The sequence below is a fragment of the Ischnura elegans genome, chromosome 4 (genome assembly GCF_921293095.1).
Source record: "Ischnura elegans chromosome 4, ioIscEleg1.1, whole genome shotgun sequence".
Taxonomy (NCBI): domain Eukaryota; kingdom Metazoa; phylum Arthropoda; class Insecta; order Odonata; family Coenagrionidae; genus Ischnura; species Ischnura elegans.
The window spans coordinates 55,527,577-55,552,242 of record NC_060249.1 but is presented as its reverse complement, the minus strand read 5'-3'; the positions used below and the strand labels follow the sequence as shown (position 1 = coordinate 55,552,242).

Below are 24,666 nucleotides of genomic sequence, written 5' to 3'. Positions count from 1 at the left end.
TTTCATTTTAAGAAAATTTTCAATCAAAATATATATTAAAATAAATACCTTATGAAAATATTCCAATACTTATTTTTAAAAAATAAACAATATTGGTATTACCTTTTCAAAAATGGTGAGACAATAATATGGCTATCAAGACCAAATGCAGCAAAGACAAATATACTTTGGCCAAAATTCAGACTTGCATCAAGAAAAGTTAGTTCCACATATATGCCAGATGTTTGCTCCATTACTAATGTCCAAATGCTCACAGAGAGACCCTGTAAAATGACAAATAGAAGAGTCAATACATAATTTCCAGCGACAATCAAAAAAGGAATAACCACAAATCAATATCTCCACACACTAGATCCTGGGACATATTACTATATGTACTACATCTGGCATCAGTGGCCCCGACTCCATGGGTCTGATGGTTCCCGAACCCCCTCAAAAATTCGTTACGGGTGTGAGGAAAAAATGAGTCAGGCTTGTCGATTTTCCCCGGAGTGTCCAGATATCAAGAATGGAGTTATCAGTGTTCCAATGCTGATCACATGACTCTTCTAAAATGCTTAAAAAACTTAAAACTCACTATTTCCCAGGGCAAGATCCCCGGTTTGGGCCGCCCCAATATTTTTTGTGAGTCGGCATCCCTGTCTGGCATAGGAGGCCATCAAGTCTCCTTAATTGGATTAGCCATTTTTACTCATATTACTCCAAATTTAGCAAATGTTTTGACTCCTCTATATAAGAAATGTTGAATTCATTCTTAAGGGCAACGATTACATTACAAGATTGCATAGGTATTGGTAGGTAATCAGCAGAACTGGAAAATGCACACTTATATCTTTCCTCTTTTTCTCACACATCTAACTTATTTTATTCAAAGATCATAGTATTTCCTGCTTAAAATGGAACTAAATATGATCACAAAGGCAACAGGAGAAACTAGAACCAGTAATGGGTTAGCCCAATCATGCCATTGTTCCTCTCCACTATAAGCCCCAAGAGGTGGGAAAAATCTCTTAGGACAGCATTAGCATCACTAACAGCTGCAACATCATTAACATGCCATCATAAGCATTAAGGCATCCAATCCAGCAAATTTTCTCATTTTTTTCCAGTAGCATAATATATGCATCAACAAGACAAGTAGTTATCCTTTTTTCAAAACTGGATTCCACATTTTACTGCTTTTTGCTCCATATTTTGCATTTCGTCAATTACAGCTCTTTTAAGCTTTTCCTACATCACAATTTATTGTCTTTTACACTTTTTATACGGTCCAATTGACATATAAATTGGGAAATTCAATGAATTTTATTTGAATGTCCATAGTATTGGTTAAGGTATTAATAAGTGAAGGACAAAGCAAGAAAGAAATAGCCAGTAAAAAAGGTGAAAAGGGCATTCTCGGTAAAGAAGCATTCTCTTAAAGTAAGTATTTGAAATGCAGGGATACATAGAAATGACCGAGATAAGATGGATCAACCAAATGGGTAATGAGGAAGTCCTTCAAAAAAGGGAGAAAAGAAAAGTCTTCTAAAAACATTAAGATGAAGATGGGATTACGTGACAGGATCTCAGGTTGAAATCCAGGATGAAAGCTCTCAATCCCAAATCTCAAATACAAATAATATATCACGGTGCCAAAGTTATAATAGCACGTTGGAGAAATGAGTTACTTTCCTGAGTCCCTAAAAATACGGATTCAGATAATAAAGGAAATAAATTCCTTGTCATTCACTGTATCACATAGAATTACAGAAGCTAGTTCTGGTTTATTTAATGCTTTCACATAACATTCACTACATGTTGTATGAGAGTGATAAAAATATGGACAAAAAGCCATTGTCGCCCTTTTTGCTACTCGAACTACGGTTTTTATATATTATCTGCTTGCACAGCCACTGGGAAAGGGCAAGAAAAATTTTACTAGCACAGAAATATAATCAGTATTTTGTTGATTGAGGCAATATTTTAAACTACAAATCCTCAGACATGTATCTGAAATGCCTCTTTATTAATATCAAATATAGAGATATGATAATAGAGTGAGTATATACTTCGTGATGTAATCAATAGAAAAAGCACTTTAGAGCACGGTAAATAAAATATCTTCACATTGAATAAGCCAGAATGAAGCGGCCTCCTGAGAGAGGCATTTAGTTTCCCTGCAATCCATAAATTACTGATTAAGAATCATGTTATTGTTTGTAATTTGGAGAACTTCAAGACTTAATTTTAGCATAAAGTAATTTTGAATCGCAATGATTAGGCACCCCAGTCCTTGAGAAATCATCCATGAGCGAGCCAATTTTTTCACTTTCCGACCCTTTTCTTAGCCGTACAGCACCGAATGATTTTTGTGCAACTGATGAGAGGAGGGGAGGAAAGAGAAGGGGGAGAAATACCACCTCGTTCTGGAGCGACAGGTCATAAAAATCGTGGGTCAAAACATATTCCTCCATGGGTTCCCAACTCATTTTGACTATCAGGGAAGATGGCTCTCACTCAACGCTCCGAGTGTTTATTATTCCTTGCCACGGGGCGTGGTTTAGTGGCATTGCCTATTCGGCATCCATTAGGGAAAATTTTGGCTCCTGGGTGGTCCGCAACTGTACATACAAATTCCATTTAAGAACTTGAAGTTTCATTAGAGGCCAAAATGACTTCTTCTGCCAGAAAATGCATATCATACAGAAACTAACACAGTAGGTAAAGGAGGATTAAACATCTTGTGAGGGGAAGAGGTTTATTTCAATGGAAATTCAAAGAGGGCGACCTTTTGATTTTGAAAAAAATAATTACAACATATATTAAGTGATTAGTGATCCTAACGATTAGAAGGTATCAAAATCCTTAATGAATGATTTGCAGTAATTACATAAAATGTACACTCAATGCTACACTAATATAAAAGAGCAATTAAAAAATTATAGACTCACCACAAACATAGAACATGAGAGAAGAATGAGAACTACTACATGGCGGAGAGTTTGTGCAATATCACTTTCATCACTGCTTACAATATTTACAGAGGATATTGGTTCTGGAAAATTCCTGCTGTCCTCCAAAACCTCACTAACATCATCAAGCATTTCGTCATCATCAATGAGTTCCTCTTCATCTTCTTCAGCACATGTTGACAGCCTATGGTGCCTGGCAACCAGTTGCCGACAGTGCTCTCTACGATCTTGAGGACAGCCAAAATGTGATGAGCATATATCCTGGCGATCCTGGTTTCCACTGGAGCCAATTTCACCATCCCTAGAAATGCAAAAATCAATTTTTAATGACATCAAATACTGCAGAAAACTCTCAATTTTATGAAGCAGGATACTATGGCTGTTTATTCACCTATTTGTGTATTTTTTTAACCGCATTTTAATGAATGGAAGGACTGGAATATGTACATGAACTACATAGACCAACTGGCAGCAGACCAAGGATAGATGGGGTAGAATGGTATTACTCTCATAAAATTCTCATGCCTTTAGTAGTGCCTCAACTACCTCAATGCATTATGATATGTGGTGACATAGGGCACAATTTTCAGGCATTCCAGAAAGTGATGTCATGAAACACAGGTAGTTCATTGTCCTGCTGGGGAAAGGGATGCCCAATTACTAATTAGCGGTCAATAAAGAATGGGGGGGGGGGGGGAACACAAAATGAAGAATAGATTCAAATAATAGGATCGATTTCTACTGTACCTAAATTGGAATACCTTCCTGTTATTTGTGGTAGGATAAAATTTTCAATTCTATTTTTGCTTTCTATTGTGAACAAGAATGAACCTTTTTTATGCCTATTTTAGTTATTTTTCATACCTGACAATGGGTTCTGAAATTTCATTTATTTTATAAAATAGGATAATGTATGTTTTGTTTATATTTCCAAACAACAAGAGAATGCTGAGAAGGCAGAGATTGCAAATTCCTTAATGCAAGGTACAATACTTCAACACAATGAAATAAGAAGACTACTACAAGACACGCTGACTTAGACAGCAAGGCTACTGCAGGACAGCTAGATGAAGACAGGCGACTACTGGCAGAGCACATACGGCTGAGCTGAGTGACGGCTGAGTGACAAGACTTGGCAAAGAGGCTTGGCTGCAAAGGCACATTGGGCTGCAGGAGATGACTCACGTAAACGCAGACATCCAACAATGCCAAAAGTTTTGAAATGAATTATAAGTCCTGACATCTGTGATGCCTATGTGACACCACATGCAGACAAGCACTTTGGGTAGTATGAAGTTTGCCAATACGCACAATTTGGTGAAAATTTTCACTCATTGCAAAACCATAGAATTCTTTCAATTAGCTTTAAATTTCATAGATGGAAGGTATGGTATTTGGAGGATGCAAACGACAGCTGAGGTCATTTGCACTATGAGGGAAGGTTGGGGAGATCTGGCATTGGTATTACCCTACTCTAGGCAAGAGGTACCCATAGGACCACAGCATAACATTACTTCTGATGAACTGAATGCTGTACTCGAGATGCCCTCCACAAACCACTCAAGTAGGGATTGCGGAACCTCTGAAAAATTTCTGCCAATAAAAAGAGAGAAAGATTTCTTTCCTGCTATAGCACTGTGTTAACAGATAAGAAAAAAAATGTAAAAGATGACAACTTGATCACAATAGCAGTAATTCATTTGAAATTACAGACATTTAACAGTGATTTCTCTCTATGTAAGCTAGATATATGTATACGCGAAGGATAAAATATGTAAAATAGGTGAATTCAGTCAATACTCCATGTATATTATTGCTTAAATTATTCCCGGTCAATAATATCCTTAATTTAAGGCAATGGGTGGGCCACTGAAAGCATGGCTCTCAATCAACATCAATTATTTTGCTGTTAAGATAACACCGATTACAGGGCAAAATAACATCGCTTTTGTAGAAAAATAACACCACTTTTGGCTATAAAATAACCCCACCTTTTGCATGTCCCTAGTCATGACTTATGGTGCACTAGCTATGACTCGGTTCGGAAAAGTGTACTGCAGCGTAAACCTGTCCCAGTGCCCAATGCGTAAACGTGCCCCACTCTATCCTACACATTCGGCTATATTCACTTGAGTCAAGTACCTTCTGATGCACGAAACAGTTTTTGTTCAGTTGTCAGCCGGAAGAACAAATAAAGCAGATGGTTTACCAACACCTGAACATGCAACATACATTTGACCATGAGAAAAACATGGCGTTTCTAGATTCAGAGCACAATCACTCACCTTGTGATTTGATAATCGTCATTGCAAATGCAAAACGACTTGAAAATTGAATTCGTTTCAACTCATAGAGCATATCAGTCAGGATCATGGGACCCGAAAACTAAAGAAGGGGTATAATTTATAAGAGGTATAAGGTATAATTTTCAAGAGTTCACAAAAAAAACCAACATTGCAAAATTTTAATTCTACATGATATTTATAAAATAATGAGCCTAAAACATGACGTATTTCTGGCATCATTTACGTTTGTTTATCATGTTTTTAGTAGTTTAATAAAACCAAAAAAAAATCTCATAATTTCAGATTAACATTAGGTTTTGGCTCAATCTTTAAAAATATTAAGCAGATTGAAAATCTTTTAATCCCACTTAATGCATGGAATCATCAAATCCCCGATCAAATTAGCAACAGAGGAGCCGTTTCACTCTCAATATAGGCTTGTGTATAAAGTATTATATCATCAGGGATATCCTAACTACCTCTGCCCACCTCTGTCGTTGACAACATTGTATTTTTCCCGACTTTAACCCTCCCGAAATGTAACATTGTCTCTACAATGAAGAATATTTCCTCTATCATCAAGTGACTTAATTCTTTTCCTTCCTCATATTTCCAACTGTTTATTTCAAAAGTGGTGTCATGTGGTCGCTTATTTACCCGCAAAAATGTTGAAATTTGAGTCATTTTAGGAACTTGTAACATTTTCTTGGCATGATTCAATTACGTAGGGTTTAAGTAGGAGTGCAAGAAATACCCCGTGCAACCTTCTTCAAATGTTAACCTATGATGCATTGTCGACACAACGTTTTTGAGTAGGAAGGTAAATAGTGTCAGCCACGATATTTTTACGGAACTCCTACTTCTCCTTGATTCCCACCGAAGGTTTTAGGCGAACTCTTTCCCTCCAAAGTTGCGCTATCATTTACGATTTCACACTTTTGATGGACCACAGTCGGAAGCGCAGATTTTTTAGCTACTTGTGCCAACATATCTAGTTTTGTTGACCAATTTTTCGCCATAGTTCGTATAAACCAATTCCCTTTGCTCCTCGGGACCGAACCCAATGTTTGTAATTTCAAATTATTGTGTATTTTTAAAACTTTGTATTATCGAATAGCACCATGAATTTACCAAAGGCTTTTCGCCTGGACCACAATTCACTAAGTATTATAAAAATATCATAATATCCTGCTTCGTATAATTAAGAGTTTACTGTACGAGTACAAAACTTTACCACACATGAAAAATTGAACCTCAAAATGAGTAGTTTGATAATCACAGTCTGCATATCATACATTTGATTCAAATGAATCAATTTTGTAAGATCAACTTCTGAGGTCATAAAAGACCATAAAAGTGAGGTCATAAAATTTATGCTTACCTGCCATTTTCTCCACTCAATATCCTTCTGAAAGCTTTGGCACTACCTCCACCTAAATCTTCAATATCTACCACCCTGTTCTGGTTTGCATTACCTGTAAAATAAATGTGAAAATCCAAAATTTTGTTAAAATATAATACAAAAAGCCAATAGGAATACTTCGTAGTAGGGATGGACGGATCCGGGATCACTTTTAGATCCAGATTGGATACTTGATTTCAGATGCCAGATCTTTGGATATTTTCGGATCTAAAAGCATTTTTAATTGCCTGCTATAAAATGAAGTAATTATTAAAGTTTCATATGGGCACATATGATTAAAGTAATGCTATTTCAATTTTCACGCATATTTTAATATTTTAATTGATTAAAAATCATTTTTATAAGCTTTCAAATTATTAGACAGTAATCAAATTTTCCTCCTATGTGATTTATACAGTTAGTGTTTCCAGTCCATCTCTACTTGTTTGAGGAGTTAATGCTACTCTTGTTAAGTAGAAAATTGTGCTGTTCGGACAATATTGAATATTAGTATAGTCTAATAGTAACCAGCTACGTCATGGCAAAATTAGCAGTGCCAAAATGCACTTCCCTTAACCTTTATTATAAGTGAAATATTAGTTTTTTTCTTAATTACAAATTACTTTTTTATTTTATTACAATTTTATTTTGTTTTGGTTGCGAATGTATATCTTGTATTAGAAATTTTGAGGCAACAAAATTGATAAAAGTGTTACAGTATACTCTCATTAATGTGAACAACGTTATTACGAAGTTCTTGTTATTACGAAGAAATTGTTGGTCCCAACGAAAATGCCTATTTCGAATTTTACGAAATTATGAACCTCAGCCCCAGTCCTGGCGGTTAAAAAAATGAACTTTACTACAAAGTTCCATGAATAATCAACGGTATTTAGGTGGATATACACCATGCTAAGTTTTAATAATCATGCCACATTTAAATCCATCTCGTGTACTATGCTCAAGAGCGTCAATTCTTTATTCAGTGTACATGCAACATCATATAATAACCTTAATTCCTGTGAAGTCATGGTGACCGACTCATAACCGCTCGTAAATTGGACGAACGGTTAGTCCTCTACCTACGCACATTCAATTTACGAACTTTCAGTGATACGAGCATCCAAAAATTTCAAATTTCGAATTTGGCGCCTTTCGATTTGGCCGATGCTACGCAGTGTGGCGTAGAGGAACTCGTACTTTGGGCACAATCTGAGCAAAGTAACATTGAATCCGGGGTTGAATTTAGGAACTGTTCAGCATTTCGCCCGTTCTTCCTCACTGCGGGGAGCTATTTTATTTTGCCTCCAGATGCGTCGCATGCCCACCTAGATCACTTCATCACAATCGTGAGTTTGTGATGCTGTGTTGCATTCTGCAGGATAACCGTACTGCTCGATTCCTTGCATACAGTCCGGCCGGCGAGAGTTGACCGATGACAGCACAATAGGAGGAGCGGTAAACCCTGTGCCAGCACGGTTTGCAGCCAATCGCCAACTCCAAACGCATCCCATACCCTTGCTTAGTCATACAACGTTGTCAAATGCATATGGACCACCGAAATAAGTCTGATCCACCAAAACAAGCCCTTTCTTCACATCACCAAAACATGTGATTCTTCCTTTGGGTCCTTCACGCTCGTTGTCCCTTCCAGCTCCTCTCTTCACGTGGCCCTTTTGCTTACAAGTAGGCGTTTCTCTTTCTTACCTGGTAACCTTGCCCCCAACCCCGACCTAGATCATTCTGCCTGTCATCGGACAACTCTTGGCGGCCGGACTGCAGGTATATCAACCTACGAACAAGGTCTTGGAACGCATCTAGTTCGTACATCGAGGACTTACTATATTCGGGAACATATCAACCCTCGATTGCAACATGCCGCATTCGTTTACTGAGAAACTGAAATGAGTTTCCAGTTATTATATATTTGCGCTTAATTGAATCGCGTCTTTAAATACTGCTTTCTTTTGGCTATTCCTAAAAAAAAACGTTCATACAAACTTCGCTATTATGAACCTCCGGTTTTCCGGTCCCGTGAACTTCGTAACAACGAGAGTGTACTGCATTTGACGATAATGCTTTTAGCTAACCAGTGTAGTGCCGGAACGGCATTCCGGCATGTTCCAACACCATGACACCACTGCTAGTAACTAGAAAACTTAGTAGCAATCAATTACAGCTGAAATAAACTAAAATATCATCAGAAATGCACTGTGTTTGGTTCATTCTTTTTTTAAATCTCGTTCATGTCATCCAATTGCCAAAGCTATCGAGACATCTTTGTGCCCTAAAGTCACTCACATAGCATTTGTCCTCCAGAAATGGACAATTGAAGCAGATAGGCCAAAAAAGTTAAGTCAGTAAGATGGGGTAGGGATGAAACATGATTCAATTCTTCACGTGTAATTTGATATTTTCCTTCAAAGACAATGATTAATGGTCTGTATGATCTAGGAAACAAAAAAAAACATCAGAGGCACGTGCTGAGGGAGGGCCGAGGATGGTTTTCTGAAATCTGCGACGTAGTTACTTTTGATGCGGTTATTATCCTACGACGCTGAGATTCCCCCGATGATTGTTCTATCTCTTGGGAAAAGCCACAATATGTTCCAGTCATATTTTGCCCTTTTTATTTTCCATGGCTGAAATTCAGCTATATAACCCCTGTGACAGCTTCTAAACAAAATGGTTCATGAGTAGGACAAGCAATGCTGTGCGATGGTGCATTCGAAGAGAGAATCCGAACTCTTTCCACTCTTATTACTAAAGCTAGAATTTAGCTGAGAGCTAAACTATTCACTCAACCACAATTTAAAATTTCGGAGCCAGGTCCAATATCTTCCACGACTTTGGATCGGATGTATCCAATTAAGGGCAATATCCATGGATATTTGGAGTCAAGGTATTCCATCCGACCATCCCTACTTCGTAGATATACCAGTATTTACAGGGCATTTAAAACCTTATGCTGAAAAAAATTACTGTAGGGCCATCAGGCAACCATTCTGCTCGTGAAAAAACCTTTTTGCATTTGTAAAAATATTGATGCATATAAATCAACTTAAAACACACACATTTTTTACACAAAAATTATCATTATTTGAATTAAACCACCTTTTTTTCTATCTTCAGATAATATAGATTTTTATGCTAGTGCTTCTTTAAACATACTGTGTATTGACACTGTTCACTTCCTCCCATTGAATCACATAAAAATATCCTTTCATCTTTCTACTATCCTTTTCTTTCTTTTACTCTTTCATTTACCCTTACATCTTTCTACATTTCTTTTACTCTCACTTCCTTCAAACACTTCCCAATAATCCCCTTAATCTTTTGATTTAGTATCCTCTCTTCTCCAATCATGTCAAAGATCTTTATGTTAATATTACTCCCTGCATATTGCAACTCCTCCATTCCCCATTCACACCCACATCTTGAACACAGGAATCTCACACTTATCTTTTTCCCTCATGGTCAAATTATAGGAGAAATTTTGGAAATAATGTAAAAGAAAATTGCGTAGATATTGAAAGAAACTAAGAAACACTCCAGCACACATAAATGTGAAGCACTGTAACATTGCAACATTACAACATTGAAACTATTGCTAATAAAATCTGAGAAAGTTTTCAAATACAGAGGGTAATTATCTCACCATTTTCTGAGCCACTAAAAGCTGGATCAGCATTCACACTTCTCCTAAACATAGGTGACCTCCTATCCTCAGGGGTTGAGCCTGACTGACCATCTACATTACCGCTTACTTCTTGTGCCAGTGACAGATACCTTGCATACCTCCTCTTATACCTCTGATGGAGTACTAAGCAGCCGACTGTAACTATAAGAATCAAGTATTAAACTAGTAAAAATAGACTAACAAGCCAACACAACCATTTAAATAATAAACATAGCTTGAATAGGCACTTTAAACATGTACATATTTACAAAGAATTGATTTCAATAACAAGCAGAGTTCAGGGATAGGCAAATGGTGCCCTGCCAGCAACATTAAGCCTCCTGGAGGTTTTCTGCATGCTGGCAATCCAGGTGATAATTGCTTTTTCTGAACTGCAAAGCCACCTATTTAAATACTGATAAATCAACATGGCATAATTCAACCCTGAGAAACTATTTTTCTTTCATCAAAGCAAAAATAACCAAAAAGAAAAAATTTCCCAGGATGGATCAATTGCCACTGTATTGCATCAGAAAGTTTTGAAGTTCTTCAGGTCCTTGGGGCTAGGTGGCAAGTATATTATCCATAAATCTCATGAAGAGCTTTAGTTTCTTCATCAATGTATCCAAAACCTTCTCCTCAAATCCTCCATAAATATCCTGCCCAAATTAAACACCCAAAAGTTGGCATTTCACACTGCTAAACAATAGATAAGAATAGGAAAAGTGAAACAAAGAAAGGAGGGAAAAAGTTTGAATGAGAAAGTGAGAAATATGAGAAGTTACGAGAAAGACAATTGGAGATGAGAAAGAGAAAAGGAAGCCAAAGGCACCATAAGGGAAATCCAGACATTAGTAAGAACAATGACGCTGTTAACTGTTACCACAACACAAAGTACAAAAAGAAACTGAGATATTTAAAACAAAATTTTATAAATCCACCCCATTATTGTAAAATTATTAGGGAACACTTAAATCTATAACTAAATGCAATAAATTGGGCAAAATCATTTCTTTGGAATTACCTAAATTTATGTTTGGACATGATATTTATTCTAATACTGCAATACAATGCCAATAATATGTAAACAATTATTTAATATGCTTGACTGCAAGAAAAATAATAAGAAAATGAATAAATATCAGTATTTTTTAAATTGAAATGTTTTGCCTATGATGTATGTGTATGTATCACCATTAAAAGATTGCTTATGAGGTTAGATTAATTTAATTTAACCAGGAAGAGAGCGACAAGGTTTCACTCTAATAATGTGATCTGCCCAAGTAAATGGATGGGTGAAAGGTTTTGCAGATAAATATCACAGAGTTGAAACGCAGTATTATATTCAGGAGGGGACCACCAAAAACATACATCCATTATTTCCATGCAAACTTACCAACAAATGAAGAGATGAGGAAAAATACAGAGACAATAGCTTGGGCTTCACCAAATAAAAAGTTTGGATCTAATCGATGCATGTCAGGAGCAACAACTGGATTTCCAGCTATTAGTAAAATGGCCACAACAACAGCAGGAACTCTAAAACAAACACAAATTGAATTTTAAAAAAAGAATACACAGGGCCAATACTTCGAGGAATAACATTATTACAAACCATCCATTAATCTACTCAAAGACATAAAAGAAATCATTTAATGGCAATGTTGAAACACCCACAATCTCAAGTGAATGGGATTAAATAAAATCAAGGGAATGGGGTTCTCCATTCCTGGTGCAAAATAAAGTTCCATACACGCAATGTAATTTTTTCCCGCATCTATCGTTCCCTAAGTATCGTTTTCCCTCATAGATCGTTTGGAGATTACGGTCCCAATGCATAATTTTCCCGCATCCATCATTTGACGAAAAAGAGACCAAATGTATACAATGTGTCATTTATGGCTGATAACGACAGGCACATAGTTTGAATCTTCCCCACAAGATGAAACTACCATAGAGAGAAGCTCAATGCCATGGGGTAGTAACATTAGTGCATTTCCCAAGATCCGCTATCCCCCTCCATTTAGCACTCGCCTCCCCCCCTCTTTTTTTTCTTTTTTTTTCTCCAAAATCGAACAAAAGGTTCCAGCATTTTCACATCAGACAGAAATCCATAATAGCAGTGCAAATACCGAGTGGAGTGCAAACATTTTTTTTAGTGAGATGGCGTTTTCCTTAAGGATATTTGAAAGAGATACATATTAGTCGAATAAACAATATGATGCAATTTTTCAACAGAGTACTAGAATTCCTGTAATTAGCTAAAATCTTGATTGAATCCTTTAATGTATATCATTATTACCAGCAAAAAAAAAAAAACGTTTCCTGGGACATATGCAACCTAGCCAAACATTCCTGCATTCATTGTTTTTTTCGTCCATCCCCTAAAAAAACGAGATATCAAGGTTCCACTGTACATGATATTAACCCTTGGGCTGCAGGAGTTCATGATGTTGCTGCCAGCCAGAGCAGAAAAGACCCCCAGTGCAGGAGGCACCCCATGCCACCCCATGGTCTGGTATAATTAAACCCCTTAGCAATCTTTACGATGAGGGAAAGTGCCCAAGTTCAAGATATCCAGGAAGCAATAAAAATTTTGGGTGAATGCAGCAGTCAGCGTGCAAAACGTGTAAAATCGTTCCCACACTCTAAGGGTTAAAATTACTCATTTCAGAGTTACAAACTTATCCAAAACAAAAATCCTTTGATTTCCAATGTCCAGTCTGCCTACATATGACTTGCCCATGGACTGCTGTTGTTTGAGCACACTGGATATTCCAAAGATGAAAGAAAGGCAATGATGAAGAATGGGAAATGATTATTTTTTATCCTAAGCCTGATTCCTTCAAAAATTAAAGCAAGAGGAGAGATGGCTTGAAAAACTACTATATTTCAGTGTTTTGGCTAAAATTCAATAATTTAATTGACATTTAAAAACATAGCGATTTTAAAGACAGCAGAAAATTCCATGACCACCAATACAGTGTCTGAGGTTCAGGAGAAAATTCATCCAATGATAACCTCTTTACTGAGAACCTCCATGTAACAAGATGACCAAAATGTTACATATTCCCTTCTATTCCAATTGAATAAAATCTGAATTAGAAAAGTGCATTCTCACACTAATAATCTATAATGTAATAAAGAAAGTCTTAACTAACAAAAGCCTTAATTTTTCATGGCAACACCATCCTAAAAGTTAAAAATGATACATGTACCTATACACTCACCCCCATCCTAAGAACAGAAAAACAGGTTGTAATTTCAATACAAAACATAGGCTGCGACACTGCAAAAGTAGGAGGGTTACAGCCAGGAATGCAGTCCACAATCGGGATGAATATGAACCCAAAGCCACCAATGCAAACTGAATTGCAGTGCCCAAATGATGGCTTTTACTACCATCATTACTAATAGGTAAAGACCACCACACAACAACACCAATGCATAGGAGAAGCTGCAAAAAAAGAAGAAAGAAATTTAAAGTAAAACAGTCAAAATTCTGGTGACAACTAAGTTGCGTGACTGTAAATTACTATGTAACTACACATGTAAGCATCATTGTACTATTTTAAAGACATTTTTGATTGTAATCCTTAAATCAATCAAAATGGCATTAAATTCCCAGAAGTTGGCACATAAAAAATTAAGTATGTAATTCTAACTTTTAAAATTGCATATATGTATGCTACACAACTGTCAGGCTCAAAATACAACATTATTTCAACTATTCTGAGGCAGTGAAAGGAGAGCAAATCATAATAAATGGAGTAACACATTAAGTTCTTGCTTCCATCACCAAACTTAGGCCAAGAAGTGATTTAAAATGCAAATTTCCAGTTTCTTAACCTGTTCATATGTATAGATAAGTCAAGCTATTATTCCTCTCACCTGGGATATAACAAGGCATGAAGTAATTTTATGAGGAATTCTGCGATACTTTTTGCTGAGCACAAATACAGCTAGCACCCATATCTGTAATAGAAAAAATCTTTGATTCTATTCAACCATATAGAACAAACATGCAAATGCATAAAAACAAATTTCTTGTTTTCCTGAACATACTTACAGCAAATAGGAGGCCAACAACTGCAACATCAAAAGTAAAAAATTCCAGCTCACTCGCATAATCATCAGGGTTCATTTTGTTTATGGTTATCATCTTTGCAGACACAAACATCAGAGGAGCCGATATAAAAGTACATGCTACCATTGAGCTGGCTATCTAAATAAAGATTGAAAAATGTGTCAACCAACGATGTTTATTGGATGATGTGAGGTAAGCAATGACACTGGTAAGCAATACATGGAACCATTGAGGGACAATTCCTTTAAATAATAAAAAATAATTTTTATACAAATTCAAAACTGGTATGATCACCAACTGGCATCATGACACAAGAGATGATACCCCACAAAGAGAGTCATTTCCTATACATATAGACACATTCCTTAAAAATATATACCAGGATTTTCACTCACTAGCCATTATTTCAAATATACCCAATTGAATTCCGTCATCCTCAGGTTCTGTATGATATGCATCAAAACTTTCCACTTTCATAGTGACACTGGAAAGGTTACCCATGGCGGACCTACGAGGATACACTCTCGAGACCTGGGAACCAAGTCTGAGGCCTATAAGCCCGAGCTTTTCAAGAGGAGAGAGGGAAGGAAAAAGTGATAGAAGTCGCTGCCACAATGAGAGCCTCCAGGGGCAAGGACAGAGGTGGAAGGGTAAATGATCTTCATAATGCAGGGTGATTGAAAAATGAGTGCAGATATGAAGAAATATACATTACACATGACCAAGTTATTGCATGAAGTAAACATATTTCCATGTTGCCGACAGACAAGTACAGCAGTCATCATAAGAGATCGTTTAACAGGCTACTTGTAGGTCCTGAGTGGGCTGATTATTATTTAAGTTTGTAATAAAATATTGACTTTCCCACTTTACGTTATTCTTTCTCATTAAAAAATCATCTTAAAATTTGCAGGCTTCTCTCCATGCTTTTTGTTGTTTCAGTTAGTCCCCTTGTCCCACTGGGAAGGCTTACTCTCTCCTTAGTACTTCGATCAGGGTTGCTATATCATACTTTAAAACGGCCGATTTTCGGGAACAAAACAGAACCACAAATGAGAGTGATTACAGAACTATGAAACACATGAGCAACGACACGACTGAAAACCATCTCCCTTCTGGCACTGGCAAAATAAAACTACGTGGGAAAGCATACATAAAGAAACGTTGCAATCGACAACTGGTGCCGGTGCCAGCTTCCGATTTGCCGAGTTCATCGCTGGTTTCACTCAAAGGTGCCGGTGATTGCACTGGCAATGATGCCAGAGCGGACTACCAGTATAGGCTTCCATTTGGTTGCATTGCATCCGGCGCTGGTGCCAGTAAGGTGTGCGTGTGAAAACGGCCTAACAGTCTAAACACCACAATTTTTACTTCACACTGGGAATATATTAAGACGATAATATCAGTTTTGTCCAGTTTTTTAATATTAACCAGTAAATCCATCAGTTGGGAAAATTGGCCGAAACGTTCACTGAAATACGGCATGAATCAGTGATCGAAGATATTTCTCGCAAAGTCACCTACTCCTTGCAGTTTCTATTACACAAATTCAATAACCTATCGCAAAATTGTGCTGTTGAGTATTTATTTATTGGGGGTGCCTTTACAGCTCTGCGTTGAATTGACACCACTAGAGCTCCCGCCCCACCAACAAATTTTGCCCTTCACAGCTCTGCTTTGCAAGAAAAAATGAAAGGCGAATAGCATTAGCACCTAAAAATCAGCCCGGGAGAATATCATCTTATGATTTCGAGCCAAACGCACAATATATATGTTGTTTTGTTCATTTTCATGCAATTTCATTATTTAAAATTTTCTTCTTAACTAGGGATGAGTCTGTTTTTAAATTTTTTTGGTTCTCGGTACCAGTCGGGTTCTCTTCCATCAGTTCTCAATACTCTGTTCCAAGGATGAACTCTTATTACCTGAATTTATTGCGAATTTTAATAAACGACCACAAGAAATGAATAAAAATAATTTCACTATAGATGTAAATTAGCAGGAAAGCTGTGTAAAAAAAACTTAAGAATGTCTACATAATTTCATTTGCCAAGCAATAAAGTTAAGATATAATGTTGCTAAAGAATGCATGATCAACCAATATGTCACATTACATCAGGCAACCACTGGATCTTTTTCCAGGTTTTAATTTAAAAACATTCATCACTTTTACCCTATCTGGGTCTAATCTATTCTTTTATGGCAGAAATACTGCCTGAAACACTGAACAGGCATTCACTGAAAAAAATAGTGGTTGATGTTGATTTTGAAGGGCCGCACTAATGGATCAATAGTGAAACTCCGACATCTGACGACATCATCCATTAATTTGTTGTAACTTGCGAGTCAGTTCAAAATATATTCTGTATCCTGCGATGTAGCTTAAATAGTTACTTTATTTGACAACTTATTTGCACGCTTCACTGTCACAGTTATTATAACCTCAATAATAAACTGCTCAACACCCCGGTACAGCGACACCATGCATAAACTGAGCAGGCCGTGAGCTGATGCAAAATTGTAATGCAGTGTTGCATTCTGCAGGATAACAACACTTTTCGATGCCTTGCACAGGTAAAAATCTATCGGGAATTATTATTATTATAGTATTCTACCGATTAAGGTAGGTTTCCATGGAGTACGCAAGAAGTGATCTGGGAGCCTTCCTTTCCTTCCATTACCGCCTTCTTCAATTCACTATAAGGCCTACTCCCCTTCAATCTATCCAAAAATCCTACTCTTTCCCTTCCCCTCCCTCGTTTCCCTAACATTCTACCCTCTAACACCTTTTTCAACATCCCCTCCCCGCTGAGTACTCCCTCCATCCATAACTTCTGTCTCCTCCGTATCTCATCTAAAAGCTGCCTCTCCTCGCCAACCATATCCAGCACTTCGTCGTTCCTTTTCCTCTCCGTCCTTTTCACCCTCTCCATTCTTCTCCATACCCACATCTCGAATGCCTCCAATCTTCTCTCGTCTTCTTTGCTCAGTGTCCAAGTTTCCGCACCGTAGAGAGCTACACTCCAGATCAAACTCTTCACTAACCTTTTCTTTAAACTCTTACATAACGATCCTCTTAGAAGCTCCTTCCTGTTCATGAACGCCTCCTTCGCAAATGCAATTCTCTTCCTGATGTCCTTACTACTGTATCCGTTTTCCTCTAACGTACTGCCTAAATAGTTGAATTGCTCAACCTGCTCAAGTTTTTCACCACCCACCTTTATCTTAAGTCTCACATTCCTCGCTCGTGATGCTTTACAAAACTGCATTGCCTTAGTTTTCTTGTGATTAATCCTCATCCCATACTCCTCGCAACGCTCGTATAACGCATCCACTAGAGCCTTAAGCCCCCTCGCTGACTGGCTAATCAGCGCCTGATCATCCGCGAATCTCACTGATTTGAACATCATTTATCGGGAATTACTACTAAAAAATATAACTAATTAAATTTTTCGAATCATGACCCTCCCCCCAAAATGGCATTCGAGCGAGGGCCAGGGGTTCACCTAATGGTCTCAAAATTTTCAAGCCTTATTTTTGATTAGTCCCACAACTTTTTTCATTGGGCCAGATGGATTTGAAAAAAAATCGATTTTTCCGATCCGCCCTAATATACAGTTGGCGTTTCCGGGCCGTATCTTCTTGTTTGATGGTACTGATGCCACGCCTGTTTCTCTGAAAATTGTGATGCTTGGACAGTGTTGAATACTGGTACAGTGTTGTTGTAACTAAAAAAAACTTTGTTTCAATCAATCTGAGCTTAAGAAACCTAAATATGTTAGAAATACAATGTGTTTGGTCTCATTCTTTTTTGAATCTCATACACATCATCCAATAGCCGAATACTATCGAGAAATCTTCAGGTCCAGTAAGTCACTCACCTAGCATTGGCTCTCCAGAAACAGGTAAACAGGTAATTGAAGCAGGTAAGATGAAAAAGATCAGAGGGTGAGATGGGGTATGGTTCAAACACGCTTTCATTTTTCTCGCATGTTTTTCTTTGAAGATAATGACTTATGGAATGTGTGCCTCAGAAAGGAAAAAAAAATCAGAGGCACTGGGTGATGGAAGGCCATAGGTTTTTTTTAAATCTGCGACATAGTTACTATTGGCGTGGTTGTTATCCTATGGTATTGAGATTCTCCCGATGGTTGTTCAATCTCTTTATAAATAATTTAAGAGTCACACTATGGGCCTGTCATATTTTACTGTAAAATTTTCCACAGCTGAAATTCTGTTGCATAACCACTACGAGAGCTTTTAAACAAAATGGTTCATGAGTAGGACAAGCATCGCAGTGCAACGGCACATGCAAAGGTAGGATCGGAACTCTTTCCACTCCCTTGTATGGGACGCTGCATTCACTGAAGCATAAATTTAAAATTTCGGATCCAGATCCGATGCCTACAGCAAATTTGGATCTGAAGTATCCGATCAAAGGCAATATCCGCAGAAATTTAGATCCGAGGTATACGATCCGACCATCCCTAATTTTTATATAAAAAGAAATGGTAATCATGAGCTTATAGCCCTTCAAACATCAATAATTATTAATTATAAATGCAAGACGAAAATCAGACAAAATCCGGCAGCCATAGTATTTGTAGCGAGTGGCATGGTCTGGACCTCACTAGACTTTGCATGGGGTGATCGTAGCGGAGCTAGGCCGCCATAGCAGCTACGTCACTATCTGATGACGTATCCAGCAGTAGTGTGGTTTCTGGATAAGGCCCATAGAATAGTAAACAGATAAGGCTTGAAGTACAGTTATCAAAATTAGGGAGCAAATTTCTTACCAAATCTACATCCAAAGCATACTGCGTGGAGAAGACAAAAACACCAGGAGCAGCAGGGAAGGTTCCATACAGAAAGCCATATGTACTCAAATCTAGAGTATCCGTGGCATTAACACCAGCATGCAGAATAGATACCACCTCTCGTGTAACTAGAGGAAGAGCTAGTCTGTGAGAGATAATAAAAAGAAAAAATCATATAGGGTTGCTGTTACAATATAACAAAAATATTCGTTCCCTATTTATTAACTACTGTTTATTTACTAAAAGTAAACATCATTAGGTACTACTTATGCTGAGATGAATATATATTTTCTGTTATAAATAACATAAGGTGCCCAAAAAAAGAAAGTTTCAAGGCCAAGTATACCTACTTTATTGTAATCTTTCTTAATTGATAAGCTGTAAGAGGAATGAATGATTTAATTACTTTCACAGTTTGACTAAGACCGTCCATTTCCACCAAAACAATACAAGAAATATGGCTTTGAGATACCCCATTATAATACTTTAAATAATATAATCATTTCATTAACGCATTAAGCTAACAAAAACCTTGGAAATTGCTCATAATAATGTACATGTATAATAAATATTGCATGCCAGTCACCACAATGTGAAAGATATCCAAAAGTCCCAGGATACTATCCTGGAGTACAAGGTCATATCCAGTACTCTTTAGGTGGCTTTAGCCATCCATAATACGGGATCACTATCCCAGGAGGAAGATTAAGAGGGGATCATACTTGAGTAAACAGAGGATAACAGCAAGACAAAAGTCCAGTTAAGCAAGGATTGTGAAATTATCTTTTAAGTAAAGAAGGATATGGTGAGGATCCCACACCCAAATTTTTCGATGTTGATTGGCTTATCCACACTCCAATGACTGATTACAGTACTTTCTGCAGACTATACCAAAACTATGTGCAGCTGATATTCAATATGACTGCTTGAAATTGTAGCTACTGCCACAAACATTGCATTCATGGAGTCCCTATGGCTTATACTCAAGACTGTTAGAATAATGTTATTTACACAGGCATCGCAACTGCTCCAATTGAATGCCTAATGCGTTTACTCAGATATGTATATTATAAAATGTGTACAATAGGAGTGATTAGAAGTCGCTACCATTGAAAATTTTGTATCAAAAATGTCTGCTCCATCAAAAAAAAAAAAGTAAACAAATGTCAGCCATGATGGAAAATACATACAAGTCTATTTTAAAGCATTCATCTGACGTAGAAGAGATGATTAACCATACATTTTCCCGTAACGCCACTGTATTATACAGGTATATACACTGTCTTACGATAGAAATTGAAAACTGCTTCATCTAAGATATTAAATTTTGAGAATGATAAAGAATTACTGATTTCCTTGCTATTCACGGTAAATTCTCAAGGTGCACATAATTCCATATCCCTTTGCTGACTTGGGTGTATTTCAATCACTACTAATGACGAGTCAATAAGCACCAGGTGATTAGGCTTGTGTTATTACCTACACATTTGACTTGTTTCTAACCTATGCACAGAGCATTGCAAGTTAATTTCACAGGGTAAAGTTGTCACCGTGCCAGTCCCGATATATGTACTTACATTAATTTCAAAGAAAATTGAAAGACTTACAGCTTAACAGCTATCAGTACACCAGGTATAAGAAGAGCAGCTCCTTTAAGAGTATGGACCTTTCCCACCATTCTGAGCCCAAGAAGGAATAAAGCAGTACCTGAAAATGCTGATCCAAGTACCTGATAAAAAATTATAGATATTTTTCATGAAATTCTCATCCTATTCCATCAAAAATATATGGATGCATATTTGTAACAATGAGCACTTTAAAATAAACAGCAACCATTTGTTAATGACCAACATAAATTGAGGGTGTATTTTTCAGCAGAAAAGAGTTAAATCAAATACGTACAAGTTGTTCGAATTAAAAATCAAATTCATTGTTTTCTCCAAACTCATCAGATAGTTCACCAGGCAAAAAATTAAAATGTATGCAGCAGTAGACAGCAAAATATAGAGATATTTGAAAAGGAGACTAACACATTTGTAGGGATGTGTAAGTATGTAATCGAAAATTCAAGTGGAGTCGAGTAATTGATACTCGACTCGAGTATATTGAGTAGCATTACAAATGACGAGTCGAGTCGAGTAAATTCTGTTATAGAGCTGTAAAGGCCTGTAAGTTCCGAAATCTGCCGACAGGAGGTGCTATCATGGAACTTATGTAATGATATCGTCTTTGAAGTGGATAAGTCATTTTGATGGTTCTAATGCCTTGGCCAGAAAGTCTCAGCTTGCCATGTATGCAGCAGTCACCAACAGTAGTACTTTATAGTCCATGTCGGTGCCAAATACCTTTTTGTCCGCAGCCGCTCTCCGCAACCGCAGCGGTCGACCAATTTTCTTCCGACTCAGTGGTGTATTCGGAGTGCACCACAGCACACACTCTCATGCAATACCGTATAAGCGCGTGTAAGAGGCGCACCTTTTTTCCCAGATATTACAGCCGAAAATGGGGGTGCGCCTCTTACACAAACTTCTTATCTTCCCCCCCTCCCCTTCACCGGTTGCAAGTTCAAGGGGAACTGAGTGGCCTTGGTTTTCAGCGTGAGTCAGTCATCTGAAACCCTGGGTCAAAATCAAGCGGCAGGCAGGGGAGTTTCTCCCTTAGTGACGTATTTTTAAAATGCTCCTGTTTGAATTTCTTGCAAGCATCGCGCCGTCACGTCGGTACCCCAGAGGTGAACATTGAAAAGATCGCGCGGGATGATTCGCTCCGGAACGCACGCTAAATTCATTGCCACGAGTGGGCATCCCGCGGCATTTATACTGCATATAGTAATATTGGTGTCACAACCTGCGGTTGAAAAAATTCGAACGAGTGTGCTCATTGTTGGACTTAATGGTGGATAGAAGAAATCGGAAATGCGCTGTAAGTGAAGTGCGCTGAAGGAGAGGACGAGGGGAAGAGGGCTCCCTCCCCTCCGTATTTAAAGCTACGAGCTAAGGAGCAAGGGAAGAACACGTCGGATCTTGCATGTGACGTCGTTGCCTTTAAAGCGAAGGCGCAGCAATGTGATTTACGCAGTTTGCGTTGCCTTAGTTTCCAGTCCGTCTCGTCTTGTTTGAATGCGCTTATGCTACGCTTGTTTCCTCCGAAATTGTGCTGTTTGGACTATGTTGAATATTAGTAGCCTTATTTTAGCTATAAATCTTTGTGTCAATCAATTAGAGCTCAAAAAACTTAAATGCTGTAAGATATACGTCGCGTTAGGTCTAATCCTCGTGCGTGTCATACAATTGCTGAAAGATATCGAGATATCTTCGAACTCAGAAGGTGACTCACGTAGCATTTGACCTCCAGAAACTCGGGGAATTGAACCTGGTAGACCGAAAAAGGTCAGTTTGTGGAATGGGGTAGGGATGAAACACGTTTCCACTGTTCCCCTGTAACTTGATATTTTCCTATTTTCCTGTGGAGTCTCGGAAAGGAAAAAAACGGCAGAGGCATTAGCTGATGGAGAGCCGAGTGTAGTTCCGTTAGGCCCCTTGCACACACACCGATTTTGGACGGCCGGTAAAATATTGGCCGATATTTTACCGGCGAAGCGATGCTTGCACACACGCCGGATTTTTACCGGTCAAACGATACGTTGCTAAATTTTTGAACCGGCGCCGGCGATCCACAGTGACAATAGCCGGCAGCTAACCGGCATTGTGCCGGTGCCGGCGTGTGGTCGGTACGTGTGCAAGCTCCAATGCTCTCCCATTGTTCACCATTGGAATGTGGACGGCCGATATTTTACCGGCCGTCCAAAATCGGTGTGTGTGCAAGGGGCCTTAAATCTACGACGTGGTTATTATCCTACGGCGCTGAGATTGCCCCGATTGTTGTTCAATCTCTTGGGAAAGCTCATGCCATTTGCCTGTCGTGTTTTGCCTTAAAATTTTCCATGGCTGCAATTCTATTGCAATACTCCTGCGAGAGCTTTTAAACAAAATTGTTCGTGAGTGGGACTAGCAACGTAGAGCGATGGCGTATGCAAAGAGAGGATCGGAACTCTTTCTACTCCCTCTTATGCCGCCGCAGTTATCAAAATTTCCTTTTCGAAATAGTACTGAAAGAGGACATTTCGATAACTGTCGAAATTCCAGGCATACGTCTGCAACACCGCACGATAGGATAAAAAAAGTCGCAAAATTTTTTTTCTTTATAGCTTCGATCCTCAAAATAGGGGTGCGCCTCTTACACGTGTGCGCCTCTTACACAAGCTTATACGGTACTTTTATACTCTATCCTACTTTCTGTACTCAAATGTAATCGGAGTGGACCGCTACATCGCTCACACATTCTCACACGATACTTTTATACCCTCTCCTAATTTTTGTACTCAAACGTAATCGGAGTGGACCGCTGTATCACTCATACACTCTTATGCGATACTTTTATACCCTAAGCTACTTTTTTTACTCAAATGTCGAGAGAATATGTAAAAATTCTTAAGATTTTTATGAAATAAATATGTAACTTTTATGTTTTAGCGGGCAATGCTGGTTTAATCCCATGTTTGACGTCATAAGTGGAGTCAGGTTTTAGCATTTTGAATACTACGTGCATCCTATGTTAATTCCTTTTATGTTCATTCTTTTGTTGCATTTAGATTCCTTCTTAAAGTTACAAAACAAGGGTTGCTAAGGTTGACTGTACGACGTAAAAAATAGAGAAAAAATTTAGTTTCTCCACAAAGCTTAAACCAAGTTCCTTCGTTTCGTCCACTTAAATTCCATTACAGTTCAAGACCCATAAAAATTGTAGATATATTTTTTAATAAAAATTCCCAAGGTTCCTATATCTTGCAATAGTAGCTAGAAAGTACTTTTCCAACCAGAAAAGTGTATAACGATAGTCAATCTTCTGCAAGCAGTAATACTGTAAAATGGAGATACCAAAACCTGCTGCCTGAGCATGTAGAACAATTGATTTTTCAGCATGAGAATTTGATAGGATCAAATATTACATGATTCATTTACGTACATATTCTTTATTACAATTGTCCAAATGCCATTACTCAGGGCTCTTCCAAATCTGTTTGGGTACACATATTAATTAAATTTTCGACATATCACAAGGGGTAAATTCATTTCAACTGTTCTAATGGAACTGTATAAGAGACACTAATTTTCATTCACTTCCTACTTCTGACGCAATTAATATCAATTTTCCTCATTATCTTTTCCTTTTTACATCAAGCTAGGCATTTGGAATAGAAAACTTACCATAAGATTGGAAAAATGTGAATATGTTGGAGCATGAATTGTCGTGTAACCGGGTCCAGAAATTACCATACTCATTCGCGAATAGTTTTCAACTCGACTTGAGATCAAAAACTACTACTCCCACATCTTGGGGTTGAGCAATTAAAATATGAGTTAAAAAAAAAAAGAATCATAG

The 24,666-nt window shown here is 37.8% G+C and overlaps 1 protein-coding gene across 1 annotated transcript in view; it reads right to left on the bottom strand.

The window, feature by feature from the left end:
* The window catches only part of LOC124157527 (integral membrane protein GPR155), a 42,440-nt gene that overhangs the window by 8,298 nt on the left and 9,476 nt on the right, over nucleotides 1-24,666 (bottom strand). Inside the window, exons 5-14 of the mRNA XM_046532336.1 lie at nucleotides 20,832-20,953; nucleotides 19,204-19,369; nucleotides 14,390-14,545; nucleotides 14,212-14,295; nucleotides 13,551-13,777; nucleotides 11,717-11,859; nucleotides 10,300-10,482; nucleotides 6,621-6,714; nucleotides 2,934-3,255; nucleotides 103-263 (exon numbers count right to left, since the gene is read on the bottom strand). Of these exons, the coding sequence (XP_046388292.1) occupies nucleotides 103-263; nucleotides 2,934-3,255; nucleotides 6,621-6,714; nucleotides 10,300-10,482; nucleotides 11,717-11,859; nucleotides 13,551-13,777; nucleotides 14,212-14,295; nucleotides 14,390-14,545; nucleotides 19,204-19,369; nucleotides 20,832-20,953 (1,658 nt within the window). The remainder of the gene's footprint in view (nucleotides 1-102; nucleotides 264-2,933; nucleotides 3,256-6,620; nucleotides 6,715-10,299; nucleotides 10,483-11,716; nucleotides 11,860-13,550; nucleotides 13,778-14,211; nucleotides 14,296-14,389; nucleotides 14,546-19,203; nucleotides 19,370-20,831; nucleotides 20,954-24,666) is intronic.